The sequence below is a fragment of the Dipodomys spectabilis genome, unplaced genomic scaffold, assembly GCF_019054845.1.
Source record: "Dipodomys spectabilis isolate Male_0828 unplaced genomic scaffold, ASM1905484v1 ptg000266l, whole genome shotgun sequence".
Lineage (NCBI taxonomy): Eukaryota > Metazoa > Chordata > Mammalia > Rodentia > Heteromyidae > Dipodomys > Dipodomys spectabilis.
The window spans coordinates 1,988,566-2,003,568 of NW_024870943.1; the positions used below are offsets into that span (position 1 = coordinate 1,988,566).

Consider the following 15,003-nt stretch of genomic DNA (forward strand, 5'->3'; position numbering starts at 1 on the left):
AACACGCAGGGCTGACCTGACTCTGTCCTGCCTCCTGTCCACCACCTGTGGTGGTGTGGTGGGGCGCAGGTGGCAGTGTGCAGTGTGGCGAGGAAGGAAGGCACCCACAGAAGATACGGCTGTGTGAGGCAGTGACCTCTCTCCCTACAGACACAGCTGCGCAGTTCCCACGCTGTGTGTGACAGTGGTGGCAGAGCTGCCTGGGAGACTGCCCAGGACCCACCACCCTGTAGCAAGGACAGCAGGAAGCCAGCAGTGCCTCGCTTGCCTCTGTGTCCACGGGAACCAGGGCTCACTGAGTTCACCAGTGAATCCACTGTTACAGCTGATGCTGGGGTATAGAAAACATCGCAGAGGGGGCTGGGAAGGTAGCTCAGTGGTAGAGTGCTTGCCTTGCATGCTCGAGGCCCTGGGTTCGATTCCTCAGCACCACATAAGCAAAAAGAAAAAAGCCGGAAGTGGCGCTGTGGCTCAAGTGGTAGAGCGCTAGCCTTGAGCTGAAGAACTGAGGGACAGCGCCCAGGCCTAGAGTTCAGGACCCAAAAAAAAAAAAAAAGAAAACATCGCAGAAACCCAGAAATAAGTATCTAGGTTGAGGCCCCAAATAAAAGACTCTGCCGTCTACCTGGGCACCGGTGGCTCACGCCTGTCATCCTAGCCACTCAGGAGGCTGAGATCTGAGGATTGCAGTTCAAAGCCAGCCTGGACAGGAAAGTCTGTGAGAATTGTATCTCCAATAAACCACGAGAAAACCAGAAGTGGTGCTGGGGCTCAAGTGGTAATGTGCTCTCCTTGAGTGAAAAAGCCTTGAGTTGAAGCCCCATCACCGTCCAAAACAAAACAAAACAACAAAAGGAAGTCAATCCATGCAGATCCAGCAGAGCAGTTCCAGAGGGAAAAGCTGCCAAGGCAGGAGAAGGGCAGGAGAAGGCAACACTTTAAGAGAAGGGGGGCGGGGCTAGGAAGGTAGCTCAGTGGTAGAGCGCTTGCCTTGCATGCATGCATGAGGCCCTGGGTTCAATTCCTCAGCACCACATAAGCAGAAAACAAAAAGCCGGAGGTAGCGCTGTGGCTCAAGTGGTAGAGTGCTAGCCTTGAGCTGAAATGCTGAGGGACAGCACCCAGGCCCAGAGTTCAGACCCCACGACCGGACCTCCCCCCCCAAAAAAAAAGAGAAGGGAGGGGTACATGGAATCCAGAGCCCAGGGTCTGGAGATTCGGGTGCTTTCCCTCCCACAGATGGGAATTCATGGTTTCCTAGCCAAGCACCATGTCTGAGCCTGCAGTGTCCTGACCTGTCCCCAGGGGGTGCTGATGTTCTTGGTAAAAGTGCTCTCTCCACAGGAGGAGGGGTGAGGAAATGGGGCAGGAGGAAGGAAGGAAGGGAACTGGAAGGATCTGTGTCCCAGGTACCCCAGCAGGAGCGAATGATTACAGGACACAGGGTTATGTGTGCACAGGGCACAGGTGTGTTTGCTTTGTTTTTAAAAGATAGTACGTTTTCAGAGCTGGGAAGCTGGCTCGGTGGTAGAGTGCTTACCTCACATGCATTAGGCCCTAGGTTAGATTCCTCAGCACCACATAACCAGAAAAAGCCGGAAGTGGCACTGTGGTTCAAGTGGTAGAGCGCTAGCCTTGAGCTGAAGAGCTGAGGGACAGCGCCAAGGCCCAGAGTTCAGGCCCCATGACTGACAAAAAAGAAAAAAAAATGTAAGTTTTCAGCCAGGCGCCAGTGGCTCACACCTGTCATCCTAGTTACTCAGAGGCTGAGATCTGAGGATCACGGTTCAAAGCCAGCCTGGGCAGGAGCATCTGTGAGACTCTCATCTCCAATTAACCACCCAAAAACCAGAAGCTCAAAGTGGTGGAGCCTTAGCCTTGAACAAAATAGGCCCAGGGACAGTGCCCAGGCCCTCAGTTCAATCCCCAGGACTGGCAAAAAACATTTAAAAAGATGTAAGTTTTCTAAGTGAGCATAGAGGTTCATACCTATAGCCATTGCTACTTAGGAGGCTAAGCCAGGGGTCCAATGCCAGAAGGTAGAAGGAAGGGAGGGAGAGCAGGAAAGAGGGAAAAGGAAGGAAGGAGGGGAAGGAGGGGAAGGAGGGAGGCCTGTGGGGAGCTTACTGGTCAGCCTCATTCATGCTATAAGGGTTAGCAATCATTTTAGAGATAAAATATCATCGCCTGAGGCCTGGAGATGTAGCTCAGTGGTAGAATACCTGTAAGCATGTGCAAGGCCCTGGATTTAATCTCCAACAACACACACACACATACACACACACACACTTGTACAAGATTCTCACTGGACCCCCTAGGTGATATTATGGTTTATGGAGTCATTCATTCAATAACTACTGGTTTATTCATTAACTCAGTAAACACAGTGGTTACTATTTTATCTGTAGGGGGAGGATCTCTTGGTGAATCATGTAGACTAGAGCCTCTGCTTTTGTGCCATTCTCCATTCTCATTATTTGAGAGAACCTGGATCAGGGACCAGAGACCCTTTTCTACTGAAAATAAGAGGAAGCTGGAAATGAGATGAGGCATTACCCACCTCAGGCTCATCCTGTGTGGTTTGCTCCAATCAGGGCATCCCGTTATGCAGATGAGTCTTCTGTGGGGCTAAGACGGCTTTCAATAGGTTGCTTACAACAAGGGCTCAGCAGAACAGTATGTTAACAATACTTAATCACTGAAAATTTTCAAAAGGATGCTTATCACCCCAGAGTCTTTTAACAATATTTGACGATGCTGTAGCAAAAGTATAGAAGTTATTTCTGTCTCTGTCTCCTAAAGAGAGATGGATTTCTTTTTTTCTTTTCTTTATTTTTCTTTTCTGGTCCTGGGGACTCAGGACCTAGGCTCTGTCTCTAGACTTTTTCACTCAAGTGCTCTACCACTAGAGCCACAGCTCTACCTCTGCCTTTTTTTTTTTTTTTTTGTAGTTTACTGGAAATAAGAGTCTCATGGACTTTCCTGCCCCGGCTGGCTTTGAACTGTGATCTCAAGATCTCAGCTTCCTGAATAGCTAGGATGAGAGGTGTGAGCCACGGGGGGGGGGGGGGGGGGGGGGGGGGGGGGGGGGGGGGAAGGTGAGCTCCTGGCACCACTGATCAATCAGTCCCTAAGGAATGTAGCCCAAAGTCGGTCACCTTGTCATTGGTCTGGGCCGAGTCCTCGCTCAGGGCCCTCTCCAGGCTGGTGGGCAATGAGTGGATGAGTCTCTCGCGGAAGTCCTGACCCACGAAGACATAGAGCATGGGGTTGAGGCAGCTGTTGAAGAAGGCCAAGGCACTGGTGGGGTTGATCAGGAGCTCCAGGCTCTGGTACTTCCCTTCCAACAACCTTTCTTTGAGCCAGATTGTGTCTAGAAGGGCAACCAGTTGGAAGGGGAACCAGCAGATGAAGAAGGAGGCCACGACTGCTGTGAGGACGCGCAGGGGCCGGTTGGACGTCAGCAGGCCTCTCCTATGGATCCTGGCGGCGAGGAGCCCATAGCAGACGGCCACCACCGCCATGGGCGCGCTGAAGCCGACGAGGAAGCGGACGGCTCCTCGGGCCTTCAACACAGGGATGGCCACCCTGAGCCTCTCTTCCCTCGTGTCGCCCCAGGCCCTGAAGCTGAAGGTGCAGTACACGTTCCCCACAGGGTCGCTCACGGTGGTTAAGAAGATGATCACCGGAAGGGTGAGGACAAGGGCCAGAACCCAGGGCGCCACAAGAACCTTGCGGGCCAGGCCCACTGAGCGGGAGTTCTGGGCCCAAATGGGATGCAGGACGCACACGCAGCGGTCCAGGGCAATGAATGCGATGAGGAAGACGCTCCCAAACAGGTTGACATCCACCACGATGTGGACGAACTTACAGAGGAACCAGCCAAAGGGCCACCTTTCCTTCATGGCCACTGAGACGATGAGGAACGGCAGCGTGGAGGTGAAGGAGAGGTCAGCCACAGCCAGGTTCAGGTAGCAGAGCGTGGTGACGGAGCGGGCCATGCGGAAGCCAGCCACCCACACCACCAGCCCGTTACCGAGCACGCCCAGCATGAAGGTGACCGCCAGCACTGCCAGGGAGAGCACCCACAGCACCGTGGAGTCCTGGGGGGTGGACGGCACCCCCATAGAGCCGTTCAGGGGAATGGAGAAGTTGGGTTCCATGATGCCGCACCTGGAACATTCCAACTCTGGGTCAGTTCAGCAGAGGTGGGGTGGGGGGGGGAGGGAACCCTGGGGAGCCTATCCACCCCAGGGGGGGGGGGGTGGGAGGGCACAGCTGAGCCTTGGAAGCCAGCAAAACCCGCAAACAAAATGGAGCTCTCTTGGCTGGTCTTTCTATTTTGTTTATTTATTTATTTAGTCAGTTGTGGGATTTGAACTCAGGGCCTGGGTGCTGTCCCTCAGCTCTTCAGCTCAAGGCAAGCGCTCTACCACTTGAGCCACAGCGCCACTTCCATTTTTCTGAGTGGTTCATTGGAGATCAGAGTCTCATGGACTTTCCTGCCTGGGCTGACTTTGAACCGAAATCCTCAGATCGCAGCCTCCTGAGTAGCTAGGATGACAGGTGTGAGCCACCGGCTCCTGGCTTCTATTTTTCTGTACAGCTGTAAATGTGTCATTTTGATGACAAAAGGTAAACTGTAAGAATTGATGTAGTGATCCAAGCTACTCAGGAGGCTGAGATCTGAGGATTGTGTTTCAAAGCCAGTCTGGGCAGGAAAGGCCAGGAGACTATTATCTCCAATGAACCACCAGAAAAGCCATAAGTGGTGCTGTGGTTTAAGTGAGTCTTGAAGTGAGCGGAAGTCTTGAACAAAATAAGCTCAGGGACAGGCCTCAGGCCCTCAGTTCAAGCCTTGGCACACACAAGGAACATATGAGTGATTGCACATGCACGCACGCACGCACACACACACAGTGAAAACGGGAACCTTGTTCTTTCACCAGCTTCCTCTTGTGCTGACACCACAGGATGGAATCAGTTATCATGGAGTGTCAGGAACTGCTGTGTTCTACTCAGCTCTCAATTTGAGCCAATCATCCTAGCCAGTGAGAAGGAACAGGAGCAGTGGGAGACTTGGGAGGCTGGTTGGGCGGGGCGGGGGGGGGGGGGGGCGGGGAATGGAGCCAACTTTCTGAACCAGAATCACTGGTGGAAACAGATTTGAACCCGCCCACCTCTGCTCAAGCACGAAGATGTGTTCAAGTTAAGTGCTGGCTTATGCTGCGTCCTGGAAGATTTCCATTCAGGACCAGGCCTTCCTTCTTGGAAGGCAAATGGAAGCTGCATCTATATGAAGACTAGTGGAAACAGGATCCAATCAGAAAGAAAGACATGCGATTGAGAATTCTTTATACTATCAAATGCTGTGTGTGTGTGTGTGTGTGTGTGTGTGTGTGTGTACGTGCCAGCAATGGGGGTTGAACTGTCATTTGGCTCTTTTGCTCAAGGCTGGCATTCTACCAATTTGAGCCACAGCACCACTTCTGGTTTTCTGGTAGTTAATTGGATATAAGAGTCTCATGGAGGGCTGGGAAGGTGGCTCAGTGGTAGAGCGCTTGCCTTGCATGCCTGAGGCCCTGGGTTCGATTCCTCAGCACCACATAAGCAAAAAGAAAAAAGCCAGAAGTGGTGCTGTGGCTCAAGTGGTAGAGTGCTAGCCTTGAGCTGAAGAGCTGAGGGACAGCACCCAGGCCCAGAGTTCAGGCCCCACAACCGGACCCCTCCTCCCCCCCCCAAAAAAAAAAGAGTCTCATGGACTTTCCTGCCCAGGCTGGCTTTGAACTGCAATCCTCAGATCTCAGCCTCCTGAGTAGCCAGGATGACAGGTGTGAGTCTCTGGTAGGGCCTAGCTGGCCCTACCTGTTTCTTACCCCTCCTATGTCCACTCAGACCCCTATACTCCTCAGTTCACTACCATCTGGGGACTTTGCATGCTCTGCTCCTGATGTTTCCCAGCTTGAATTTTGTGTCCTCAGGGGTCTCATCTGACATGAGATATAAGGCAGCCTCCCCTGATTTTTTGCCTAATTGCCCTTTTGTTCCTGTATTGCCCATCCCCCCAGACTCTGCTACAGGAGGCTAACTCTACAACACTACCAAGTTCATTTGGCCCTGTCCCAAAGCCCACTTTCCATAGAAACACAGCGGGATCAGGAACACCAGCCATGTACTTACAATTTTTTTTTTTTTTTTACTTTGTTTCACTCAGTTACCTAGGGTGACCTTGAACTTCTGATCAGCCTGTCTCTACTTTCTAAGGGCTGGATTTTGGGTGTGGACCACCATACCCAACCATCAGTTTAACAATTTCCTAAAGATTATGTCCAAAACAAAATTTTAAAAAGCAAGTTAACACTCTAGGTGAGCTGGTGGCTCATGCTTGTAATCAGGAGGCTGAGATCTGAGGATCATGGTTCAAAGCCAGCCTGGGCAGGAAAGTCTGTGAGACTCTTTATCTCCAGTGAACCACCAGAAAACCAAGAGTGGTGCTGTGGCTCAAGTGGTAGAGCACTGGGCTTGACCTGAAGACCTGAGGGACAGCACCCAGTACCTGAGTTCAAGTCCCAGAACCAGAAGAAAAAAAAACTGTAGGAAAATTAACCTATTTTATTTAACTCATTGTAACCCAAATATCATTGGAATATGTTACCAAAATAAAAATGATTGATGAGATTATGGATTTTTTCCCATATTCATTCTTTGACTGTATCAAGTGCATTTTGTAGTTGCTTTTGCATTTTGTAGGCAGCTGGGGCCCCGCAGGACAGGCCTGTGTGGGACACAGAACGGGTGTGGAACCCAGGGCAGCTCTGCCTGCAAGTCCTGTCTGTCCTACCACAGGCCTTCAAACAAGTTTTTTTTTTTGGTCAGTCGTGGGGCTTGAACTTTGGGCTTGGGCGCTTTCCCTGCATTCTTCAGCTCAAGGCGAGCGCTCTACCGCATGAGCTACAGTGCCACTTCCAGTTTTCTAATGGTTTATTGGAGATAAGCATCTCACGGACTTTCCTGCCCAGGCTGGCTTTGAACCATGATCCTCAGATCTCAGCCTTCTGAGTAGCTAGGATTACAGGCATGAGCCACCGGTGGCCAGCTCAAACAAGTTTTGAATGGTCAGATCCTCCCAACTTACCACGGACTGAGGCCTCTTCCTGAGCCTGTTCCTCAGCTTCTGTGGAGCCAGTCAGGTTCTCAGCCTTCAGCTGGGGCTGCCGGGAAGGACGAGGAGGAATGAATGAGGAAGAACGATCAGGAAACACAAACTTGGCCTTCCTTAAGGCTCCCTCTGTGGTCTGCTCCTGGGAAAGGACAATCCACACATCCGATATCCAGCCAGCCCTCCAGATGTTCAAAGGCCCTTAGAACAGTTGAAGCAGTTGATGGGCGGGAGACTTGTGCAACTGAAGCAGAGATTTCCTCTGTGGGGGGCGGGGCCCAGCCAGCCAGCCTGATGCCATTTCCCGTGGGCTTTGCCGAGATTTTGCAATGGGGGGGGGGGGGGTGCCACCCTGAGGGGAAGCCATTTCCATCTTTCCTCTTTTCTCCACCTCAAGAACTTTCCCCAGCACACATTGCCTGTGCCATTCTGAGCAGGCTGGGGTCATGGTTTGCAAATCCGGGGAGTGCGGTCTGTCTGTGCGTTCACACACATTGGGAAACAGGTGGTCAGGAGGAACTGGCACCCCATGAGCCCAGCTTCCAGAAAAGCGGTCAGATTTTGAAAGACTTCCAAGACAACTTGGGCCCTGGTAACTCACACGTCTGTAATCTCAGCTCCTCCAGAGCCTGTCGGAGGATCCCAGTGTCTAGAATTGGATCTCTCTCCTCAGGCCCTGGAGGGTGTGTGTGTTTGCTTGTCTTGGTAGTCCTGGGGTTTGAACTCAGGACTTTGGATTGAACAGGCAAGGGCTTGACCAAGCCACGCCCCCCCCTCTCCAGCCCTCAAACACTTCACTTCTTCTTCTTTTTTTTTTTTTTTTTTTTGTCGGTCGTGGGGCTTGAACTCTGGGCCTGATTGCTGTCCCTCAGCTCTTCAGCTCAAGGTGAGCGCTCTACCACTTGAGCTACAGCACCACTTCTGGTTTTCTGGTGGTTTATTGGAGATAGGAGTCTCACAGTCTTTCCTGCCCAGGCTGGCTTTGAACCGCGATCCTCAGATCTCAGCCTCCTGAGTAGCTAGGATTACAGGCGTGAGCCACCAGCGACCGGCACACTTCACTTCTTAAAGGGCCCAGCCCACTCCTCAAATTCCAGTAAAACAGGGGTAACATTGGTATGTTCTAGGGGTCATCGTGAGTCACCCGGGGAGTCCTGGTTTCCTATTTCCTCTTGCCCCTTTGGTTTTACTTCCTCTACCCTGCCCTATTTATCTAGAGGTATCTTCTGCTGATGTCACACCAGCTAGCCGTTCTCCCGAGACCAGGACTTGGAAGGAGCCTGAGCGAGTGAGCGAGCGAGCAAGCAAGAGAGAGAGTGAGCGTGAGGACCCCAGCTGCTGGAACATCCAGGTTGGGAACCCATTCTTGCTGGGTGGGGAGTGAGGGGATGGGCACTGTGTTGCATGATGAGGTATATAATCAATAGGTCTGGAGCGAACCACAGAGAAGTGAATCCCAACAACAACAGCAGCACTCTTTGTGAAGGAGAGTCAAGGAAAGTAAAGAGGGAAGTGAGACTGAAGAGCCATTTTGTGAAGGGTAAAGTGTTCCCACTCATATTATTATTAGGAATGATAGAGAGAGCTTATCAGCCAGGTGTTCGTAGCTCTCACCTGACATCTTAGCTACTCAGGAACCTGAGACCTGAGGATCTTTGTTCAAAGCCAGCCTGAGAAGACACATTGGAAAGATTTTTTTTTGTCAGTTGTGGGCCTTGAACTCAGGGCCTGGGCACTGTCTCTGAGCTCTTTTGCTAGTATTCTACCACTTTGAGCTACAACAACTCCACTTCTGGTTTTTGAGTGGTTAATTGAGAGATAAAAGTCTCTTGGGGACTTTTTTGCTTGGGCTGGATTTGAACCAAGATCCTCAGATCTCAGCCTCTTGAGTAGATAGGATTACAAGCATGACCTGTAATGAATCAGCAAAATGCTGGAAGTGGAGGTATGTGTGGCTCAGTAGTAGAGCTCCAGCCTTGAACAAAAAAGCTGAGAGAGGTCCTGAGTTCAAGCCTAAGTACTGGCACCAATATCTATCTATCTATCTATCTATCTATCTATCTATCTGTCTGTCTGTCTGTCTGTCTGTCTGTCTGTCTGTCTGTCTGTCTATCTATATGTGTATACATATATGTGTACATGTGTGTATACACACATATACAAACATATTGGTGCTGCAGAAAGATGTGAAGGAATAGAATGTTTTTGAGGGATTGGGCTGGTCAGACTTGGAGTGAGGATGGACCTTGGACTCTGACACTTGTTTCCAGAGATCAGTGGAAATACAGGTGTACTTCACCACACCCAGCTGGCTTCTTTTACTTTTTTCTTTCTTTTCCCTCCTGCTGGTCCCTGGGGCTTGAACTCAGTGTTTGGGTGCTGTCCCTGAACTGTTTTATTTCATTAGTGGAAACTGTCCCTGAACTCTTTTTTAATGGTAGATTTATTTATTTATTTGTTGGTCATGGGACTTGAACTCTGGGCCTGGGTGCTGTCCCTCAGTTCTTCAGCTCAAGGCTAGCACTCTACCACTTGAGCTACAGCACCATTTCCGGCTCTTTTCTGCTTATGTGGTGCTGAGGAATCGAACCCAGGGCCTCAAGTATGCAAGGAAAGCACTCTATCACCATCTTCCCAGCCTGGTAGTTTTAGTTTTTACTTTTGGTTGGTTGTGGGGTTTGAACTCCAGACCTGGGCACTGTCCCCAAGCTCTTCAGCTCAAGGCGAGTGCTTTATCACTTGAGCCACAGCGCCACTTCTGTCTCTCTCTCTCTCTCTCTCTCTCTCTCTTTTTTTTGGTGATTTATTTGAGATAGGAGTTTCACGACTTTCCTGCCCAGCCTGGCTTTGTTTGACCTGTGAACCTCAGCTTTCAGCCTCCTGAGTAGCTAGTATGACAAGCTTGAGCCACCAGCAGCTGGCTTCATTCCTTTTTATGGTTGAATAATATTCCATTGTATGGACATACCACAGTGTGTGTGTGTGTGTGTGTGTGTGTGTGTGTGTGTGTGTGTGTGTGTGTGTGTGCGCGTGTGTGCATGCAAGTGCTTTCTCACTGATGGACGCATGGGTTGTTTCTGTCTTCCAGCTATTGTGTATAGCCTCAGCTGGATTGCCTGCCTTCCCTGTACTCATTCTTGCCCAGTGTTTCCCTCTGAGGGGCAAGGTTCTTTTCCAAGCAAGTAATCTGTCTAGTGGACAGGGAAGCCCACCTGACAAGAGCTTGGCAAGCTGTAGATATGGTTAGCTGCAGGGGTGGGGGGAGAGGGGGCATAAGGCAAGCTTGAGCCCCCTGCTGGTCAGTGTGGTGAGGAAGGTGAGGGAGAATGAGAGGGAGAGGGGTACAGGCTGAAGGGTGGGGAGGGGGGAGCCGGTTTGCAGTTCCCCATCTCCAATCTGCCCCTGGCTACCTTCTAGGTGTGACGGGATGGAGGCCAACTTCTCCCTTCCTACCAATGCCTCCGCCCCGGCTGCGCGGGCCGTCTCTGCTGGCTACGTGGCGCTGGATGCGTTCTCTTACTTGGTGATGGCAGTCACCTTCGTGCTGGGCGTGCTGGGCAATGGACTGGTGGTGTGGGTGGCTGGCTTCCGCATGGCCCGCTCTGTCACCACGCTCTGCTACCTGAACCTGGCTGTGGCCGACCTCTCCTTCACTTCCACGCTGCCCTTCCTCACGGCATCCAAGGCCTTGGGCCGGTGGCCCTTCGGCTGGTTCCTTTGCAAGCTCATCTTCACCGTGATAGATATCAACCTGTTCGGGAGCGTCTTCCTCATCGCGCTCATCGCCCTGGACCGCTGCGTGTGCGTCCTGCATCCCGTGTGGGCCCAGAACCATCGCACGGTGGGCCTGGCCCGCAAGGTCATCGCGGTACCCTGGGCATGCGCTCTGCTCCTCACCCTGCCAGTGATCATCCGCGTGACAACGGTGCCCCAAGCCGGAGGACGAACGGCCTGCACCTTTGACTTCTCGCCTTGGACCCGGGACCCCGCAGAGAAGGCCAGGGTGGCGATTGTCATGCTGACCATCCGTGGGATCATCCGCTTCATCGTGGGCTTCAGTGCACCCATGGCGGTGGTGGCTGTCTGCTACGGGCTCATCGCTGCCAGGATGCGCCGTCAGGGCCTGCTCAGGTCCAGCCGGCCGCTGCGTGTCCTCTCGTTCGTGGTGGCCGCCTTCTTCCTCTGCTGGTGCCCCTACCAGCTCGTGGCCCTCGTGGCCACTGTCAGGATCCGGGAGCTCTTGGGCGGCGTGGGGAGCGATCTGGCAGTGGCTGTGAATGTGACCAGTGCCCTGGCCTTCTTCAACAGCTGCCTCAACCCCATGCTCTACGTGTTCATGGGGAGGGACTTCCGCCAACGGCTGCTCCACTCACTGCCCGCAGCGCTAGAGAGGGCCCTGAGTGAGGACTCCGCCCAGACTAGCGACACAGGGACCAATGATGTGGCACCTCCCGCAGGAACTGAGGAACGGGCAGTGTGAAGGCAGGAGGACGGGCTCCCTATCCCACTTCCTGCCTCCACTTACCTCGTGTCCACCTTACTGTCTGCTGAATTTAGGGTCAGCCATGCGTAAGGGGGAAAAATACACTCCCTGATTTGGGGGAAAAATACAGTAGACTGCCGGGTGTCCGTGGCTCACACCTGTCATCCTAGCTACTCAGGAGGCTGAGATCTGAGGATCATGGTTCAAAGCCAGCACAGACAGGAAAGTCTGTGAGACTCTGATCTCTAATAAACCCCCAGAAAACCAGGAGTGGTGCTGTGGCTCAAGTGGTTAAGTGCTCGCCTTGAGCTGAAGAGCTGAGGGACAGCGCCCAGGCCCAGAGTTCAAGCCCCATGACTGACAAAACAAAAAAAGAACTATAGAAGACTGCAGGGGGGCAGAAGAAGAGCCAGTCCAAGCAATTGGAGCCAAGGCCAGGTTTCAGAGGCTCTGCTCCCAGTGACGGCCTCGACCTGTCCCCTGTGGAGTCACACACGTGGCCCCAGGCAGGATTTCAGGTCCCAGTTTTCCCAGGAGACTTGCACATGACCAGATTGGGCCCCAGAGCTGGCCAAGTGCCCAGTCAGAGGGGTAAAAGGCATAGGGTGAGCACACCGGGGCTGCGTGGTGCCTGAGATTGAGCCTGAGGCCTGACACTGCCCACAAGAGTGCCTTACCCATCTTGACAGTCCCACAGACACCTCCTGGAGACTCCCCCATGATTACCCACCACCACCACACAGAGCTCCAGGGGGTGCTCTCCCCTTGCTCATCTTTCCCTTCAATAAATCTTTGCCTTCTGATTTAGCCCTCTGTGTCCCCTACTCATCCTTCGAGACCACAGGCAGACAAAGGCCCGGCGTGGCTGTGTTTTGATTTCACTGCCACTGATGTCTTTTGTTTTTAATGGGGAGGGAGGGAGCATCTTGGCCTTGGGACAGTCAGAGGCGAGGAAAGCCGAGATGCCAAAGTGACCCGGAGACAGCTGCTCTCCAGCTCCCAGTCCGACCTCAGCGAGCTCTCCTCTCCCAGAGGAGATGCTGTGGAGCAGGGCTGGCTTCTTCTTTCCTTTTCCTCCTCTTCCTCTGTCAGCGCATCCACTGCCACCTGCCATGCACCTGCATGGAGCCAGCTCCCTTTCCTCCTCCCCCTCTCCTCCCCCCACCCCCCCACCTCCCCACCCCACCCCCCCCACCCCCGCCCCACAGTTAGGGGCAGTTCCCATCATGCAATCTCCCAGTACATAAGCCTTCCCTTTCCTACCACCACCACCCAGGCTGTTGGGAAATCAGGATGAACCTCAATTCCTGTTACCCAAGCAGCCCCCAAGTCTGCCCACTCTCCCCACCCTGCCCCCCACCTCCGACTGTGGGGAAATTCCTGAAGCTCAAGACTTGCTCCCTGGCAGGCTGCCAAAACTGCAGTGGGGAGGGGTCAAGTCCCTCAGCAGATCCAGGGTTGGGAGGGGAGCTGTGGGGCCACTGGGGGGAAGCGGAGCTTCCGCTGTGAAGACAGGGCTTGCTACCTCACAGGAACAAGGAGGCCAAAGCACAAGGAGGGGCATAGGTGGAATGCCAGGTGTGGCAAGTTAGACTCTGCTTCGCAAATCTACCAGAGACGTCCATGAGTGCCCTCTGCACTGGACCTAACAGCAAGCCATGTATGCTGGAGAGAGGAGAGGGGGAGAGAGAAGAGGGAGGGGGAGAGAGAGAGAGAGAGAGAGAGGAGAGAGAGAAAAGGACAGAGGAAGCCGGGTGCCGCTCACGCCTATAATCCTAGCAACTCAGGAGGCTGAGATCTGAACCTATTTCAAAGCCAGCCGGGGCAAGAAACTCCGTGAGACTCTTATCTCCAACAAACCACTAGAAAACTGGAAGTGGCACTGTGGCTCAAGTGGTAGAGCACTTGCCTTGAGCTGAAGAGCTGAGGGACAGCCCCCAGGCCCAGAGTTCAAGCCCCATAACCAGCAAAAAAAAAAAAGGAAAGGGAGAGGAGAGAGGGGAGGGGAGGGAATGAGAACAGAAAGGGAGAGAAAAAGCAGAGCAGGAACATACACATCTGCAGGGCACAGGCCTGGTGGGGTTCTGAGATTAGAAATGAATGTGAACAGTTCCATTGTTTAGACATATGTCATTTGCAGGGAATTGATGGGCCTAGAAGGGACCAGGTCTTGTGAGGAAAGCCAAGCGCTGAGACAGGGTGCACATTTAGTCTCTCATGTGGAAGTTAGATCATACAACTGGATGTGGTAAATTCCACAGGACCCTAGACATCACACACACACACACACACACACACACACACACACACACACACACACACCCCGAGTCAGACTAAAGGAGGATCCCCTTAGGGGAGGAAACCAGTGATTGAGCTTCTCTGGACAGTTAAAATACTATTTATAAAGCCGGGCACCGGTGGCTTACACCTGTCATCCCAGCTACTCAGGAGGCTGACATCAGAGGATCGTGGTTTAAAGCCAGCTCGGGCAGGAAAGTCTGTGAGACTCTTATCTCCAATAAACCACTAGAAAACCAGAAGTGGCATTGTGGCTCAAGTGGTAGAGCACTCGCCTTGAGCTGAAGAGTGCAGGACAGTGCTCAGGCCCAGAGTTCAAGCCCCACGACCGACAAAAAAACAAACAAACAAGAAACTATCAAAACGAATTCCAAGAACTGAAAACATGGAGTTTTATTGTTGTTGTTGTTGGTGGTGTTTACTTTTGCTTTGGGGTGTTTTCTTTTTTGTGGAAATAAATGATTTTATTTATAAGGAAACAATACCACCAAGAAAACTGAGTATACATGAAAGAGACTGCAGGAATAATATTAGGGTTTTTACTCTCTCTCTACCTGTTGATGTGATTGTATTTCTTTTTTTTTTTTTTTGGTCAGTCGTGGGCCTGAACTCTGGGCCTGGGCGCTGTCCCTCAGCTCCTCAGCTCAAGGCTAGCGCTCTACCACTTGAGCCACAGCACCACTTCCGGCTTTTTTCCTTATGTGGTGCTGGGGAATCGAACCCAGGGCCTCATGCATGCAAGGCAAGCGCTCTACCACTTGAGCCACCTCCCCAGCGTCGTGATTGTATTTCTTGATATTGAAACTCTCCTCTTGTTATTCTTATTGTATGTAATCCAACTCTGTTTATTACTATGTATTCAATGTGGGAAGTCTAGCTTCAAAATTGTGTAAAGTTTTTTCCTTTTCAATCACAATATTGTCAGTATCAGGGTACACTGTGTTCATCATCATCTTCATCAAAATTATTATTAGCATTATAAGTGCCAACTATTGAAAGTCTGATATGTATCTATGATTTTGCTATTGTCTTTTGATTAATAATTTTAATGTTACCACTGTGC

General features: G+C 52.0%; 2 protein-coding genes across 2 annotated transcripts; one reads left to right on the top strand and one right to left on the bottom strand.

Annotated features, from left to right (window-relative positions):
* Nucleotides 1-3,114: 3,114 nt before the first annotated feature.
* On the bottom strand, nucleotides 3,115-7,362 carry Fpr2 (formyl peptide receptor 2). Its single transcript, XM_042700433.1, has 2 exons — nucleotides 7,136-7,362; nucleotides 3,115-4,173 (listed from the first exon to the last, which is right to left on the bottom strand). Exon 2 carries the CDS (start codon nucleotides 4,161-4,163, stop codon nucleotides 3,120-3,122), a length of 1,044 nt encoding a protein of 347 aa, XP_042556367.1. The 5' UTR covers nucleotides 4,164-4,173; nucleotides 7,136-7,362; the 3' UTR covers nucleotides 3,115-3,119.
* Nucleotides 7,363-8,427: 1,065 nt separating this feature from the next.
* On the top strand, nucleotides 8,428-11,840 carry Fpr1 (formyl peptide receptor 1). Its single transcript, XM_042700431.1, has 2 exons — nucleotides 8,428-8,510; nucleotides 10,577-11,840. The coding sequence occupies exon 2, from the start codon at nucleotides 10,587-10,589 to the stop codon at nucleotides 11,637-11,639; it is 1,053 nt and encodes a 350-aa protein (XP_042556365.1). The 5' UTR covers nucleotides 8,428-8,510; nucleotides 10,577-10,586; the 3' UTR covers nucleotides 11,640-11,840.
* The last annotated feature ends 3,163 nt before the right edge of the window (nucleotides 11,841-15,003 follow it).